Raw genomic sequence first — 17600 nt, 5'->3', positions numbered from 1 at the left:
AATAAATTTACACAAAAACACCTTTTCTAACAAACCAAACCACAACTTGAAGAGTAAACAAGACTTATTGGACTATTGACTGATGGCAAATTGTAAGGTTTAACCCCCTTATTGTAAATAGTTATTTCTGTAGATGGATATTAACAATATTCTATTATAACTGAGTCGCCATTCATTCGTTAATAGAAGGACTCACCAAAACGCTATTATCAAACCATTACCTACCTTCCCAATTATTTTCTTATCACTTATCCATATTTACGGAAGGATTAGTTATAAACCAGAAAGTTATCAAGAATAATCAAACATAAATATTTTATGTTTAGGTAGTCGTAAGTAAATGAAAATTTCCTCGTATCGGCGCGTGTTGCTATCAAACTGACGGTATTTACACAGCTAAGCAAACTTTAAGCGCTCGTTATTATCTTGAACCAGTGTATAATGAACCTCATTCTAAAGCACTTAGCGTCTCTTGCTGTTGTTCAGCAAAGGCTCCCATAAACTTGGTTGATTTATATCAAAGTGTAATGACGAAGTTACGCCAGTCTAAAGAAAACTGTAAAATAACACCGTCTTTGTCGATATCACTTTGAACTAGGTCGGGTTATTTACCTTATAGCTTTAAGGACACTTATATACGTTTATTTTATTAAAAAAATTGTTTATTGCGAATTAAGTAAAATTAGAGATGTACGCTAGCGATTTAAGAATTTGAAAGGTAGTCAAATTACTTTCATTAATGGTATCAATAAATCCTGCTCTGAATGATACTATAAACACGGATCGTTTATATGGATAATACAATGCATCCGCGATTTGATTGTTGAAATGTTACCTACTTGGGTGCCTGCTCAACTTATTCGAAGCATGCTAACATACACAAGTTAAATTAAGTCTATTTTAACTCCGGATTTATTATTTTTATTATTTATATTACTATTTTTTTAATTATGTACTTGTACTCAACAATATATTGCTAAGTGAAGGGTATATTGATAACATGGGTCATTTATTTACATAATCTTACATAAAATCAATCACGCAATATTGTGATGCAATTAATTAATAAAACGTAACAAATTAAATATATTCCTTCTTTTCTTAAAAAAACTTAGACTTACTTTTACTTTTTATCGATCAGTATTCAGAAAGTTTAACTTTCCCTTGCGCCGATGGACACCGGCCGGCAGATCGAACTACGTTCGCTGAATTCGTTTTGGACTTTTTCTTTGTAAGCTGTTTTTAGACTGGTAAAACTGATCTTCAAACTAAAAGATACACTACAGTAAATGTTCAGAAATTATATTAAGAACCGCCGTGAATACGAATTGTAAACAAAGCACACTTAAAAGGATCAAAAACAATGAAATATTGCATCTGGTATTATGGATCTAACCGTTAAAAATTAACAGCAGCAACAAATAAACGAATAAAGTTAAAGAAACACGTCGGAATGGGCGCCGCCAGAGCCGTGGTGAGCTTCTAAACTTACGAGTGTTTACAACAAATAAAGGGCTGACACACAGACGCACACATGCGCAGAATCGTGCTCGCCGGCGGCAGCGGACGGTGCGCCCGCGCCGCCCGGACACAGGTTTACTCAATGAACTGTGGTCAGGGCTGGGCTTATTGCCTCAGGATTTATCGACGTTTAAACACAATCATTGGTTGGTAGTGTCATGTTTATTACAAGGCCTGAGTGCCGAGCTCCTATTATCGTTTTAATCATCATATGGTGAACTTATAATTTCATGCTTTTTTCCGTTTAAAATGCTTAAAATAGGCACGAGGTTTAAACTTTACGAAGGAAATTAGCATACAAAAAACAAAGTAATTAGTTGATTCAGTAAAAGTAATGAAGTTTGTTTATTTTAGATGATCATGATTTAAATTCATGCTAATACGTTTCGGTAGATGTGTCATCATCGTTAAATGTGGCAAGACGATATCAATAGACCAGTTAATTTACGACCGGTTCGAATGTCGCTCACTTGTTTTAATTTATCAACATGCGTGTAAAAAATAAATTTTAATAATTATACTGATTCATTTTAGTTCACAAAAAGTTAAGCGAATAAAATGTTACTATGTACTTGATATCTTTTTAAAAAAGGCAACGCGTATACGCATGCGTAATCAATCTCAAAAGTATTTTATTATCGATCTAGGACATGATCTTTATTTTTATATAATTATTTAAAATTTTATATCGACGAAGCACAAAAGATGTTTAAATACAGCACTCTCCTTTAGATTAGAGCGTTAAGTAGGCGGGATTGTTGCACCGACTAGCGGTCCAGCATCCTTCTCGCTCACACACTATCCACGACACCTTTTCATTATGGACACTTCAAAAACAAAATATACTAACATTACAAATTATTTTAGTTCAATCATAACCTTATTGCGAATTTCTGAGATTTGTAATTTGCAGTGCGGACAGCCTGGCATCATTCATTTGATCGACAGCACCGATATTTATTGCCTTCAACGGGTGGTCTCTCTACGCGATTCCTTTCCCTGAGAAATCGGTAATGGTGTTTCTAGTCATAAATACAGGCGCGATAAGTATCGCACGGGACGGCACGGGCTATGGGTGGTCGACGCAAATTCGGCGGAGCGCTGGCCTCAAGACCGGTTCTCCGAAGGCTCGGCGGCGGCTATTGTCTGCCTCTAGCATGGCGCTTTATTACCGGGCGTCTTCTAAGTATCAACACATACGATTCATTATTTTCGCTTTGTAAGCCGTCTGCAATATGAACTCAGATTTTCTAGATGACATTAAATGTATTGTTTATGTAAATAGTTCTTAGTTGAACTTTTATTAAGTTCAACTAAGAAATATTTATATTATTAAAATATAAATATTTTATGTATGTTCTTAATAATTTGATATTTTTATATATTCACACTAATGTCAACAGCAAACAACAATAATAAAACTGCCTAATAAGATCGTTTCGAAAGAAATAAATAACAAACATCTTAAACACGTCCCCGACTGACCAGATTTCACCCATTGTTGTGATTTTAGAAAAACATTGAACCTTCGTCACGGGCAAACAGGTGATTTAAAAAAATATTACTTGACGCGTTCAGAACAGCAAACAGTGCCGACGCAGCGACGGCCAACAATAGATGGAATAATATCGTCCACCTAATCTCTTTTTCGTTAGCGATGCGCCATATTTCATTCTGGCAGGCATTGTCAATGAGAGCCGAGGTCAGAGGCAAATAAAAAAAAACCCAAGATTTAGTTTCCTTTACCAGACTCGTACAAAATAAAAACCTGATAGACTTGCTTGAACGTGCCGCGTTTTAACATTCAGTCTATTTTTTATTTCAACTTTCATTAATATATTTGTTAGAATTTTCGTATAATACAATTTCACTACGTATTAATGTTATTACAAAATTGTGCGAAATTATTATCATATGATATTTTGTGCACCTATTAGGTAGATTTAGCGCAAAGTCCACAAAAGTTGCTTCAAAATATTTCCTTGTAAATAATTTACCGATTGTGATTTATTCAGATACATTGTCAGATATAAATCAATTCACATTGAAAAGTCAGTTGCTTCTCTGTCAGGGCTAACGATTTGCGGTGAGAAAACAATGGAAATCCTTAACCTTACCTACCTCTTTTTGCCCAGTATTCAAGAAAACATGTGCCAAACATCATTCAACATAACTTTTGCATTAAGTTCTGCGTTGCACGTATGTGTCATGTCTGTCACTTAAAATTTCCATTTACGAATAGACAATGAAAAACACTATGTCGGTACCTACTTTAATAATATAAAATATTCAGCTTGACTTCAGACGAAATGTTTTCACAAACTTTCATTTAACTTCAACTGTGGGTTAAAAATCTCAATTTTTAAACTTATTCAATCTAACGAATTGAGCTAAACTTTTGCATAAACATTTAGTGCTGCTAATAATACAATCTAACATACCTACATATTCTTTGTTTTAAATGCATTTAAAAAAAAATAACTAAAATTTCCAAGATTAAATTTTTTTTTCACATAATCAAATTTCTAAATCTTACTAATAATATAAATGTGAATGTGTATGTACGTATATCATTCTCTGGAAAACCAAGGAGGCCCAGCTGGACATATATGTTATACTGGAATATATTACAATTTTTAAGTAACTAAATAATTTAATTTACTCATGTTGAAGAAGATAGGTATAAAAAATATACATATAATTATTTAATAACTAATAAGGTGTATTTTACATTCGTTTAGCGGCTAACCATCATTTAGAACACGAGCTCAGCATTAACTAAGCAATTAGACGAAAACAATCACAAAGGAAATTGGCAATTGACCTACCATTTGACATTTCAATTGAGAAGCTCAGGTCTGGCTTGGTACAAGAAGTGGACAGTAATAACAATAAAAGTGTTACGGCTTCTGGAATGTTTAAATCTTGAATTAAATAGAAAATTCAATATAAATCGAGATTATCTTGAAATTAAAAACACAAATATTCTTTAGACTTCACACACCCTTTATTAAAGTTGATATTATGATGGAGAGTTGTACGAAAAAAAAATGAGCAAACGAGGTAGGCAAACGTTTAATTTCCAATATATCAAGAAAGTCTTAAGTGTTTTAAGATAAGGCAAAATAAATAGATCAGGATTTCTTACTATTTTTCATATATTGGCTATGTGACTTTAGACGAGCAAATAGCCTTGTACCAGGTGAGAGGTCATCTCCGCATTAACATTGGCATTGTATGAAATATTATCCATTTTTACACCGTCATGCACCACCGTCATGATCATGTTAACTCAGACGTTACAGATATACGGAACGTCTATGTAAGCTTCCCAACAAACAAACCAGAAAAGCGATTGAAAATATTACTTTTTAACGGTAGAATAACTGATTGTGGGTGTGTGGATAGTGAGTGGGTTGACCTACCCAGACGGGGTTGCACAAAGCCAAACAATAAAAAGAAAAATATATATATTTTATACTCACTATATAATATTAAAATTATTCTAGCAAAATGAGAGATTACACGTGTTAGTAACCCACATTTAATAAGGACGTAGTTTCACATTCCCACGGCGTAATACATTTAAAAACTATTATGTCATCCAAACGTAATAGATGAAATATTCACAACTTTGTTCTATAATAATACTTACTTGTGCTTTAATTACCTTTCAAGTGCACGATAACAATCATTTTTACATTAACGTTACAAGAGTGCACGAAGATAATAAAACACTTGTTTATACTAATATCAAATAAATATAAAATAAGTCGAGATGGCCCAGTGGTAAGAACGCGTAAATCTTAACCGATGAACGTGGGTTCAAACCCGGGCAAGCACCTCGGAATTTACATGTGCTTAATTTCTGTTTATAATTCATCTCGTGCTTTTCGGTGAAGGAAAACATCGTGAGGAAACCTGCATGTGTCTAATTTCATCGAAATTCTGCCACCTGTGTATTCCACCAACCCGCATTGGAGCAGCGTGGTGGAATAAGCTCCAAACCTTCTCCTCAAAAAGGGAGAGGAGGCCTTAGCTCAGCAGTGGGACATTTACAGGCTGTTACTTACTTATACTAATATCATAAATGCGAAAGTAACTCAATATCTGTTTGATTGTTACCTCGTCGTGTTAAACTACTAATCCGATCGAAATAAAAATTTGATATTTAGACTTATAGAGTTTTGATACGAACATACGCAGACAGATTAGAATTGGCTGTTTTCCGATTACGGAGAACAGTCAATTATATTTAACAATCCAAGAACGCAAAATTTTTTGCTTGCTTTGCTTTGTTATTTACTGAAAAATATTATTGAACTAATATTAGCAGCGTGGTGGAATAAGTTTCAAACCTTCTCCTCAAAAAAAGGAGAGGAGGCCTTAGCCCAGCAGTGGGACATTCACAGGTTGTTACTTACTTACTTACAATTAAAAATTAAACCAAATCAATTTTTATTCTACTATAATTCCAATAGTAAGAACTTAATTTAAAATTACCTAATCCAATCATATTTTTCCAAGCATTCAATCTTGATTAAGATAATTCTGTTCGATAAATCTGACTCTAATCAACTACAGCCTTTTACCTTTATATATCCGTAAAGCATTTCCTAAATAATGTTGACATGACATGACATGATATTAATATAATTCATAAAGTCATAAGTATTTGGACTGGATCATGTCACGACCATTGTTACTGTGAACTGTTATCCAACGCCGACATGACACCTACGAATGTTTATTTTCGCAACAAGATTTATGTAATTGAATTTTGTTGTAATTCGATCGTCCATCTGTTTAGACCTTAATTAATTTTGACGTTAACTTTGAACTATTAATGTTTCAACAAAATTATGTCGTAATGTTTTGATTATCATTAGCAGGAAGTGAAATTTAATGAACACACATCAAAATCTTTAAAAGCTATTTTAATTATATCGTAAAGTAATGCGCCAAATCTTGATTTGGGCTTTGAAATTGGACAAAATATTTTGTTAAGGAAATGTTTTACTAACAACAAATATGGGCAGATTAAATTAAAAAACTTACGACTGCTAAATTTAATGCATGCCCGGTTGAGAAATCAAGATTACAGTGCAATGAACTATTTAGAGCAGTGCGACATCTAATTCCTAGAATTTGGGCTAAGAGCCAGCCATTCAATGTGAATGTTGTTGCGCCAATTAACTATATTTTATCGCTTTGATGGTCATTTGATTAATAATTAAGCACACCTAATACAGCATAACTAATAAAGTCTAAATCGAGACATGAGGTAAGCACCGTATTTTTGGAACAAAGAATATTAGTATTGTTAAATGATAACGTAAACAACGTTACATTTTATATAAACAAGTCTTATCTAATAAAGTAAATCGGAAACCATCATTATCTTCTTAAACACTCTCGTGTTTGAGATAAAATTTTGTACATTGCATATTTATAAAACAAGAATAAACATTAATATAAATAACATAACATATAGATTTTCAAAAATTTTCGAAACTTTTTTGGATATAATGGCATGACCGTCATACAATTATACTAACTTTTACATTTAATACTATTAGTAACATACTATAGATCAAAACATTAGACTATACTATACTTCATGTATCTACTTGAAGACCGGTATATGTAAAAGGCCTATTCTCTTTTCTACTTCTATAAAAGGTTTTCTTTAAAGGAGGAGTATATGTATTTCGTTCTTATTCATTTTACTCGACGAATGATGTTGATGTTATATCTAAATTATTATTCGAATAGACACCAAGCAGCCTTTAAATGTAGCAAAAATATGTTATTTTAAAGCATATTTATGGAACTTTTAATTTATTGCACTAATCTACCCAATGTAATCATATGACCTATCAAACCTAGATGGCAAAACAAAAAGAGACGGGTAGTTATTTATATTAAACAATAATAAATCACAAAGTAATAATGAGGCAAAAAAAATTACTATACTTGTGCCTGTAATTACACTGGCTCACTCACCCTTCAAATCGGAACACAACAATACCAAGTACTGCTGTTTTGCGGTAGAATATCTGATAAGTGGGTGGTACCTACCCAGACGAACTTGCACAAAGCTCTACCACCAGTATTTTAACAGACAGGAACTATAGAAAAATTCAATAAGTAAAATGCCAAAAAGATCTTATGCCAGATGAAAGATTGTCTAAAATAATAAATGAAACTAGCGAATGGCAAAAAATACATCATAAGTATAATATTATGATATAATTATTCGTAATAAAAATAAAATTAATTTGTTATGAATAAGCTTTTGGTAATTTGTTATTGTTTTTTTTTTAACTGAGCTATGGTATAAACAAATAAACTTTAATTATAGAAATGACAAGAACGGCTTTTGATTTAGTTCTATAAAAAGAAACTGCACGTAAATGACCTATTGTGAAACGTGAACTATATGAATACAATGAAAACGTAACAATGGTAACGTGGGAACAGCAGCACCAATTGGCAAGGGTCAAGTGACTACGGTAAATGCATTTTACGTCATAACACTCCATTCAAAGAATAAGTTTAATAAACAACATCGCCGATTGGATTCAGCATACATTGAATCATAATAATATATAAGAAACAGCTTGTTAAGTAAGTTTAATTTCAATTAATTGTCATAAATATTTTATTTAAACAAACATACGACGGTTAACATTAATTACAGTGTTATTTTTTTTTTTTTAATTATGTTTAAAAATGCTTCTTAGAATGATGTAGAACAATAAACGACAGCTACATTAAGATAAGATAACAAATAAAAACAAAAATTAAAGCGTGTCTTTAAGTTTTTGTTGTCCCAACAGAAAGTAGCCATTGACTGACCTTGGTGTATCCGTGCATAGTCATACGAGAGATAATAATGTTATCGGTAAAAGGAAATACCAAAGATAAACAATTCCAATAACGCATTACGAAAAGATACCTATTGAGTCAGGAATAAAATACAAGTTAGATAAAGAACCCTTTGTAGTATTAGCAGTTCCATTGTACCCATCGAATGGTCACGATTGGTATTTTGTTTACAGACTGGTCTACTATTTATGAAGTCATAATCCAACCTGCCGGATTATAGAATTTAGATAACTGTCTCGGACGGTACTTTCACTCATCGACGGCAGATTTCACTTTCACTGACGAACTAATGAGATGATTCGATATATTTGCATCATTGTTTTTTTTATCTATTTCGAATAACTAAGTTAATACTAGGTCTTTGCAGTTATTAATGTTATTACAAATTATTAAAAAAAAACATATAATCTTAAATGTGTTATAATTGATATTTTATTGATATTATTGTAATGAAATATTTAAATTTTTGAATGAAATATTTAGATCGTTTGTCGATGTTAAAGATAAATTAATTTATTTAAATATATTTTGTTCGCAATGACTTTTATTTGCAACATATTATAAGGTTAACTTTATTATTTCCTTAATAAGCCAACATTTCGACTAACATATATATATATATAAAAGTTAGTCGAAATATATATATATACATTCATTTTGAATTATTGTTCAATATGAACAATATTAAATTAAGGTAATAAGCAATTTGATCAAAACTCTTAGCCTTTATCCATTCGATTAAATCAATAAAAAAAAACAAGAAATTTCTTCATTTGCATATCTTTGAAATTTATTAACAAAGTACCGAGCAAAATGAAGATAAAAAGATCTAATTTATTCTTAATTTTCGACAACGGATACATCAAATCCATAATTTATACTAGCAACTAAAATTAACGATTTTAATGACTAGTGTTCAACTTAGATTAAAGCAAAATACAAAACATTTTCAAAGAACAAGCCGATTCCCATGGTCTTTAACTACGATTTTTGAATAATTAAATTAAACGTTCAAAACGTTATGTTATGCATTCGTCACAGTAGCTTATCTTTTATTACCTAAAAACTAATGGTACAAATACACGTGTGCCTCAAATAAAACGCGTTTAAAAAATGTAATCATATCAGCATACATTTAACATAAGATGTTATCAGTTATTGTAATATTATACAAGAATTTTAAATGCTTAATTTTTGTATGACCTGTCTAAGTTATTAAGTAATCAAATATAATTCGAAATTTAATTGAGCGTGTAAACTATGTTTTTACTTTCAAATTAACAATTAATTTAGTAATCAAATCAAAGATAGACTTTGATAAATGAAAATCTGACAAAAGTATGCAAAATGTATTAGTATTGGTTATACTACGTAGTGTCTCGATTAAACTGGGTCGGTATTATTAACAGCTATAGAGATCCAAGTAGACAGCGCGTTGTTTGCAATTCTTTTGGCCTAGTTCCTGCATTTATAACGCTTGGTAACACAGACACGAACGGGATTCTCGATTTTCAATCTGCGTTAAACAGAAGAAAAGAATCTGGGTCGGATCCGGTATAGTTAAAATAACATGGCTAGATGCTATTGACACATCGTAATTGCGATGTTGTGATTGAACTTTGTCTTCAATATTCTTGACAAGTATTTACATAAAACAATCACCAACAGGTTATTTGACATATTTTATAACTTGTTACGTTAAATATAATAAATAAAGGAATTAGTTAAATTAAATAACACTGTTACATAATATAATAATATAATCAAAGCATAATATAATCAATAATACTGTTACGGGGAAAGAAATCGTCGCTGCACGCACTGCCGAAGCGGGCGCAGGGCCAATGAACGGTGACAGGTGTTGTCAAGCCAATTCCCATACAGACCAGACTTTACTTAAAAATACTATTTTATTTAGATTACAATGAGACTGATGAAAAATGTGATGCGAATGTGAACAGTTTCATAATTCTTCCGACCCGAACGATTAAGATGATTTAACGTAGCAAGATTTCACAATAATTTAGTTAAAAACATTTATATTATAGATATAAGATTGTAGTTAATTATAGTAATATAGTTGTAATTAGACTTATATCGCATTGTTATTGCGACTTACTTAGATTTCCTAGCATTAAAGTAAATGCCAAGGTAACAACGATCATACTTGAGATACTATTACACAGTACTGAAAGGTTTACATTTCTACTACAAACCGACAATACAGTTGTAAGAGGATTTAACGGCATACAATAAAAATCACATGCCCTATTTTTCGATAAAAATTCGTCGAATTTATAATATATTATGTAATTGTTAATGAACAGAAATGTTTGAAATAAATACTAGGGCAACATCTCAATTTTATACTCCAGTTATAATTTCTAGGAGATATTAGTTGCCCAGTTCGTCGCAAACGGCGCCAATATTGCTCGTTTCATTTACACGTCGACAAAAAATTGGCAACACGCCAAACCGAGTGCGACTGCTTGCCTAATCTTTAACAACCTTATCCTCTCGCGGTATGTAGTCTCAGTAAGAAAGAAATATTTTCTTTTATGAATTTTTAGCTATTTATTTGTCAGAATCATTTCTTTATCACAACATATTATAAAACTTGTCCCTGTTTGTCTGTCAGTCGGTCTAAACGCAATAAACCCAAAAACTAACAAGCGTATTTTCATATGGTTTTCACTAATGAACGGAGCGATTCATTAGGAAGGTTTAGATGTATAATTGAATAACGTTTAGTGTAAATTGGGTGAAATGTAATATTATATATAACGATGTTTGATGAAGATTTCGGAAAAATCATTCCGACTGGGTACTGGCGTGCGCCACGTGAACCAAAGATTTTGCTTAATATGATATGCATAATACCAATACGATATAAACGTTTTATGTAGAATTACTAGTACAGACTAATTTCAGTTCTTAAAATATGGTATAGCTTCGTGGCAAATTCATTCATTGTAATATGTATGAGGCAGTAGTAAAATAAGTATTGTCAATCGGTAAACAAAGCATATGTTGTTTAACATTAAAGCTACTCGTACGTACAATTTGTCAAAGTATCGAGATACCGTAAGTTATTCACCGTAGCTGATAAACTGGCCTGCATCAATTGGAAAAGCTAACAGTTGTAGGCTGACCCTGACACAGTTCTTTCTTGCACCGTTCTCTAAGGCCTAATTATACGTACTAGGTACCAAGTAATAAGAGTAGATCAACGATAGGAAACGGACGGTTGAACAAGGAAGTGTGTATAACCGGTCAGTAACGGAAAAGACTCGTTGAATCAATACATAATACATTTAGTGCCAATTTGATTTAGGACAACTTGATTGAATATTTTTCTTCTATAACATACGTGACTTTTATGCATCATAGGGGAAAATATAGAAAACGTTTTGAATGGTAGTGAGTCAGCAATGTTATCGACAACGGAACGTGATCGGAGACGCTGATAACGTAACTATGACCATATACATAGTGATGTTAAATATAATAATTACAAATACTGAAATAATCTGGAGCTTTCTATTTTGATATTCTTAAATGTTGAATAAGTAGGTTATGAAATTTTAATAACACATTATAGTAATATATCCTGTAACCATATATTTAATATTACGTGTGAAATGTGAATCATTTGAGAAAATATAAAAGAAAGACTAGACTTCTTTGAAATCGCCGTTTCAAAAAAATTGCCCAAGATATTAACTTAAAACAACCAAAAAAACAATATTAGCTTAACTAAATGAAGTAAGTAAGTATCTATTTACTATTCTTGCTTGTGCTTCCTTACAAATGTACGAACCTGTGTGAATTGAGACGAGATTTTGCTATGGTCTTCCTGGTAGACTTTACGGGCCTTCCGCCTTTCTGTCATGAGTGTGTTCAGGCGATCCAATGCACGAGAATCTAGCGCCTCAGCGTTGGCCTTTATCAGGCGGCTTGTGTTTTCCCACTCCTCAGTCATCGTCCGCCATGCCGATGCTATCACTGAACCTAAAGACAATTTGATCATAATTAAATCGATAATAACATGTAACTATAAAACCTATACACTACACGCTCCACAACAAAATTTGCATATAAATACAAGAAATTATTATTGTGTATATTTATTGTGTATATTTTGAGGTTTTCTAATTTACTACGTAAAAATAATTGGTATATAATGGCTTTATTTGGCATATGTAATTCGAAAAATCATTAATTAATTATTATTATTCACATTTGAAATAATTAAACATCATTTACACATGGTTAATAAATCAAGTATGTCGTAATAATTGTTTATTATAAATAATAATTTATAATATATGAACCTTAAGAATAATTAGGAAAAATCTAAAAATGCTTTGAATGGTAGTGAGTAAGCATATTACAGACAACGAAACGCGATCGGATACGCTGATATCGGAAGCTGATAACGTTAGTATGACAATGTACGTAGGCTGAATGAGCTCAATAAAAACATTGCAGTGTTTTAAGCTGTTCCAACAATTTGGAACGTTTTACCTCGTAATGATTATGTATACATTCAAATACTGCTAAGTAAAGTAATGTATAATACGTAATTGAATTAGATATTATTCAATTATAAATTTATTAGTTTACTAGTTCTTCTAGTTTAGTTTAGACTTCAGTTGTTAGCTACATTATGTACTTTTTTACCGCTGACAACTTGCATGCAAAATTACATTATGATAATAAATGGATCTAGATAGATACTAGTTAAGACGTAAAATTGTAACAAACAAACGAACTCATTTTCGCATTTATAATATTAGTATTTAGAAATCAGGCTCTACCTTAAGATAGGGATGGAATTAAACAGTCTTAACTTTACCACCGATAAGGTAAGAGATCTTCATTACCTTTAACGATACTATCGAAAATATATTAGAATATAAGAAGTCATATAAAATAATGCGAGCTAATATCTAGGTGAAAAATAAAAATCTACATTTTAATAAGATGTTAGTTTTTGGCCGCTTCAGTTGCTCTTTGTATGACACTGAACATTATTCAAATTACCTGTTGACCAATTTGGTATGTATCATTGGTAAGACATTATTAAAACAAGTTTTACAAGAAGGCTAGTGCGTCACTATTTTAAGGTAATTATTATTAATGCCTTACATCATTGCCAAATTCTATTATTATAAACATAAATGTCGATTATAAATAAATCAGTTTTTTATTGATTTTACTGAAAAATCATTTATTTTCGATTACAAAAATGAGGGTAGGATCCATATTCCTAATTTATTGTAATATTAGAAAATATGTAACCGTAAATAATTGTTGTGTAATTTTTCCCATTCATTAAAAGTAAAGGTTAATTTCATAACAAAGAATAATATAACAAAATGATATCATCGCATATGGAAAGTTGTTTCTGCCTTTCCGCATGTCGTACCGTTCAGTTCCTCGCATTTGTCCATCTTTTGTCCTTGTGCGGCTGCAGCGGACAACGCCAGAGCGTACTCTCTGTCGCTTTTCATTTTAGCCTGCAAACTTCGTTTCATAGTCTCCATCAAGCGCAACTCGGCATCATGTCGGGCAAGAAGCGCCTCGTGCGCCGCCCGCCCCGCACCGTTCGAAGCATACCCCATGATGCAGCCTCCTACACTACCACGCACATCGTAACGTAAACACAACACAATTCACATCACTTTCCGTTATCACTGCACCAGGCTGTACGTCACTCCGTAACAATAGATTCTAAGATGACCACAAATAATCGAAAGATATAGCGTGACCAAATAAAGCTTTTAATTTTAGTGCTCGCGCCGAGCCGGTGAAACAAATTAGAACGCTACAAACAAAAAAAAACAGTCCGACAAAAATGTTTGCGTTGAACAGAGCGAGGCGCTCGGCACACGTCCATTCAGTAACGGCGCTCGACGTGAATGCCATCTATCGCAATATCGGGGGATCGTGCCCGTGTCCGTGTCTGGCCCAGTCACTGGCGGTCACAAGGATCCAGACGCAGGCTACTCCAGAATACGGAACAAGTTTTTTTAGTACCTTCCTCCCCATTTATGTTCAGTTTATTACGTGAAAGAAAACAAACCAGTCTGCAAAGCCTGTGCGAGATCAAGTTACGCTTTTAGCGATTCAGTCAATTATAATATCCATTCTAGATAGACATAGTATGCTAAGAGATTGAAAGTATGTATACCTTCTATTAGATGTTACGCTAGTTTTATCAATAAGCAATTATATACTAAATATGATTATAATATAAATTTATTATTTTTTCAAATATTACATAATAAACAATAATATATGTACCTTGAAATTATCACAAAATCATAACGAAATTTTAGTGCAATAGATATTTAACTATATTATACTTACTCGTAATACAATAAGAAGTCATATTTAAATAGCAATTAAATTTTATTTATTTTTTAATTTTTGCTATTTATAGGACGATGATGCAATATTCCAACGCTTTAAAATGCTTAAAACGCTTATATTAAAATGGGTTTTTTGTATTCGTATTTGTTATGACTAAAACATTGAGATTAAAATAACTTAAAAAACGTTCCATTTGAAGTTGCGATTGGTGGCCTTGAAGCAATAGGGCAAAAACTTACTAAAAATATAACACTTCATCTTATTAACTCTACTTGTGACTGGAGGGCTGGTTCATTTTTCGCACAGTGAATCAGAAATGCGATTTAGGGGAAATGCTGCTTGCAATCTTGCCACTATTCCATGCGGTCGTGATTTGTACCTTTTTTAATTTTTATTTGTATATATTTAAAAGCTTAATGTAAATAATTGTTACATAAATAAAAAAAGGTAATTCAATATTGTTATTTGATTAGAACCTCCACTAGCACTTAAAACGCGTGAATCTTAAACGATGATCGTGGGTTCAAACCCGAGCAAGCACCGGTGAATTTTCATGTGCTTAATTTGTGTTTATAATACATATCGTGCTTGACGGTGAAGGAAAACATCGTGAGGAAACATGTGTATTCTACCAACCCGCATTGGAGCAGCGTGGTGGAATAAGCTCCAAGACTTCTCCTCAAAAGGGAGAGGAGGCCTTAGCCCAGTAGTGGGACATTAACAGACTGTTACTGTACTGTACTGTTTATTTACGTAGCTATTCTACATCCAAAGTAAGTGGTCAACATCGCCAATAGGTATTATCGTCAATAAAGCAGTATTACACACCATTTATAGAAACATGTAATACAAGATGGTATTAGATGTGCTTTTGCACTTACCCAATAATATACTTTTTTTTTTTTTTTTTTATAGAATAGGAAGGTGGACGAGCATATGGGCCACCTGATGGTAAGTGGTCACCAAACGCCCTTAGACATTGGCATTGTAAGAAATGTCAACCATCGCTTATAGCCAATGCGCCACCAACCTTGGGAACTAAGATTTTATGTCCCTTGTGCCTGTAATTACACTGGCTCACTCACCCTTCAAACCGGAACACAACAATATCAAGTATTGCTTTTTTGCGGTAGAATATCTGATGAGTGGGTGGTAACTACCTATAATAGATAGATAGATAGCTTGCACAACGCTCTAACGCCAAGTTCAAAAAAACAACACTTATGATTTATAAAATTGTTTTTCACTATTTGTATATATATTTTTTCATAAAATATGTAGACCGGCAAATGGGCCACCTGATAGTAAGTAGTCATCACCGTCCATAGACATGGCGATGTAAGAAATATTAACCACAACAGTACTAAATATTGCTGTTTGGCGGTATAATATCTGATGAGTGGGTGGTACCTACCCAGACGGGCTTACACAAAGTCCTTTCAATATTTACGTTTTATGTATATCCTTATACTACACCTGCAAAATCGAGCATTATGTATAATACATAAATAAATAAATATCGAGTGTATTCCGCAAGCTGTCTGAATTTCTCTATGTACATAACCAAATATACCTATAGCCTATTTCAACCACAAGAGGAGTAAAGATAAATAACAAAACAACATTGAATTGATGCGATATCATTGGTCGAGATATACTATATAAGATATATATATATTTTTAAAATCCTTCATTAAACAGGTAATTTACGAATTCGCTAAGTAATAAGTGCTTCGTAAAAACAGTAAATATCGATCGATCGATCGAATAAATAAATTATTTATACCTACTCTTATTAATTCTGGCTTTAAAACCTTAAAAGTGTTTTGTCAAAAAATGTATTATTTTATGTTTTATTTTTTTATCTTTAAAACGCAGTTGGCTAGTACAAATAAATAAATAAAAACCAGCGTACATTTTTATTAATAAGAAGATAAGCAATAAGTAACTTTTTCTTCTATAAATAAATGAGTTAGGTATATAAAACCATGCGCCGTACTCACAAACTGAAATTCCACCCAATATTGAGAATGAACAAGACTGTCTCATGGTTATTCCAATTATTCATTTACAATGTTTAATGTATCATTTCATTTATAAGGTACAGAATTGTAGAATGTTTTACTTTTAATGTAAGATGGATGTATAGTGACTATATTTTCTTTTTATGTGCCTTAAAATATATTTGGATAACCTTTACTAGAAAGCATGTTGCTACTAAAACAATGAGTCCGATTTTAGAAATTACAAACAAAACAAAATTTTTGTATTAATTTGACTAATAGTTTGAAGTTATGATATTGAAATTTAAAACATCGTAAAAAAATATTGTGTGTAAATATTTTGAGGAACATCATCATCTGCACTAAATGTTAGGTACCTAAAGAAAAAATAAAATCGATTTCCATTAATTTTATAATGAAATTCAAAGTCTTTACTCTCAACAACCTAATATAAAATTCTTCTTTTCAAACATTTTTCTTATAACTATGCAGGTACTGGTCCTCCGTAAAAATCCGAAGGGTTGTCATAGATAGTGAGTACATATTTAGTATAAGCGTAAGAAAATACATTCCAAAGCTTAAACATAACTTAAAGAAGGACATTTATATAAGATTAACATGTCTCGGATTTAATATAAACGTTTTACATACCAATAAAACGGTTATTATGTGCCGAAAGAGAACACAGCATCGCATTATGAAGAAGCAGTGTCGACTCACCTTTGTTGTTGTACTTACTCTCGTGTATCTTAACCCGAATCCATAGATATTCATCCTCTACCTTATTTGAAATATCTATGGTCTATC

General features: G+C 32.1%; 1 protein-coding gene across 2 annotated transcripts in view; it reads right to left on the bottom strand.

The window, feature by feature from the left end:
• The window catches only part of LOC126772669 (tyrosine-protein kinase Fer), a 37995-nt gene extending 23650 nt beyond the window's left edge, over window positions 1–14345 (bottom strand). The window contains exons 1-2 of one of the 2 annotated variants that reach the window (XM_050493117.1): window positions 13844–14345; window positions 12233–12423 (exon numbers count right to left, since the gene is read on the bottom strand). In XM_050493117.1, the coding sequence (XP_050349074.1) occupies window positions 12233–12423; window positions 13844–14039 (387 nt within the window). In that variant the 5' untranslated portion in view covers window positions 14040–14345. The remainder of the gene's footprint in view (window positions 1–12232; window positions 12424–13843) is intronic. The other variant, XM_050493118.1, reaches the window with a different exon arrangement.
• Window positions 14346–17600: the final 3255 nt, after the last annotated feature.

This window comes from Nymphalis io, chromosome 13 (genome assembly GCF_905147045.1).
Source record: "Nymphalis io chromosome 13, ilAglIoxx1.1, whole genome shotgun sequence".
NCBI lineage: Eukaryota > Metazoa > Arthropoda > Insecta > Lepidoptera > Nymphalidae > Nymphalis > Nymphalis io.
The sequence above is the reverse complement of the archived record's forward strand: the minus strand, read 5'-3'. Positions and strand labels throughout refer to the sequence as shown.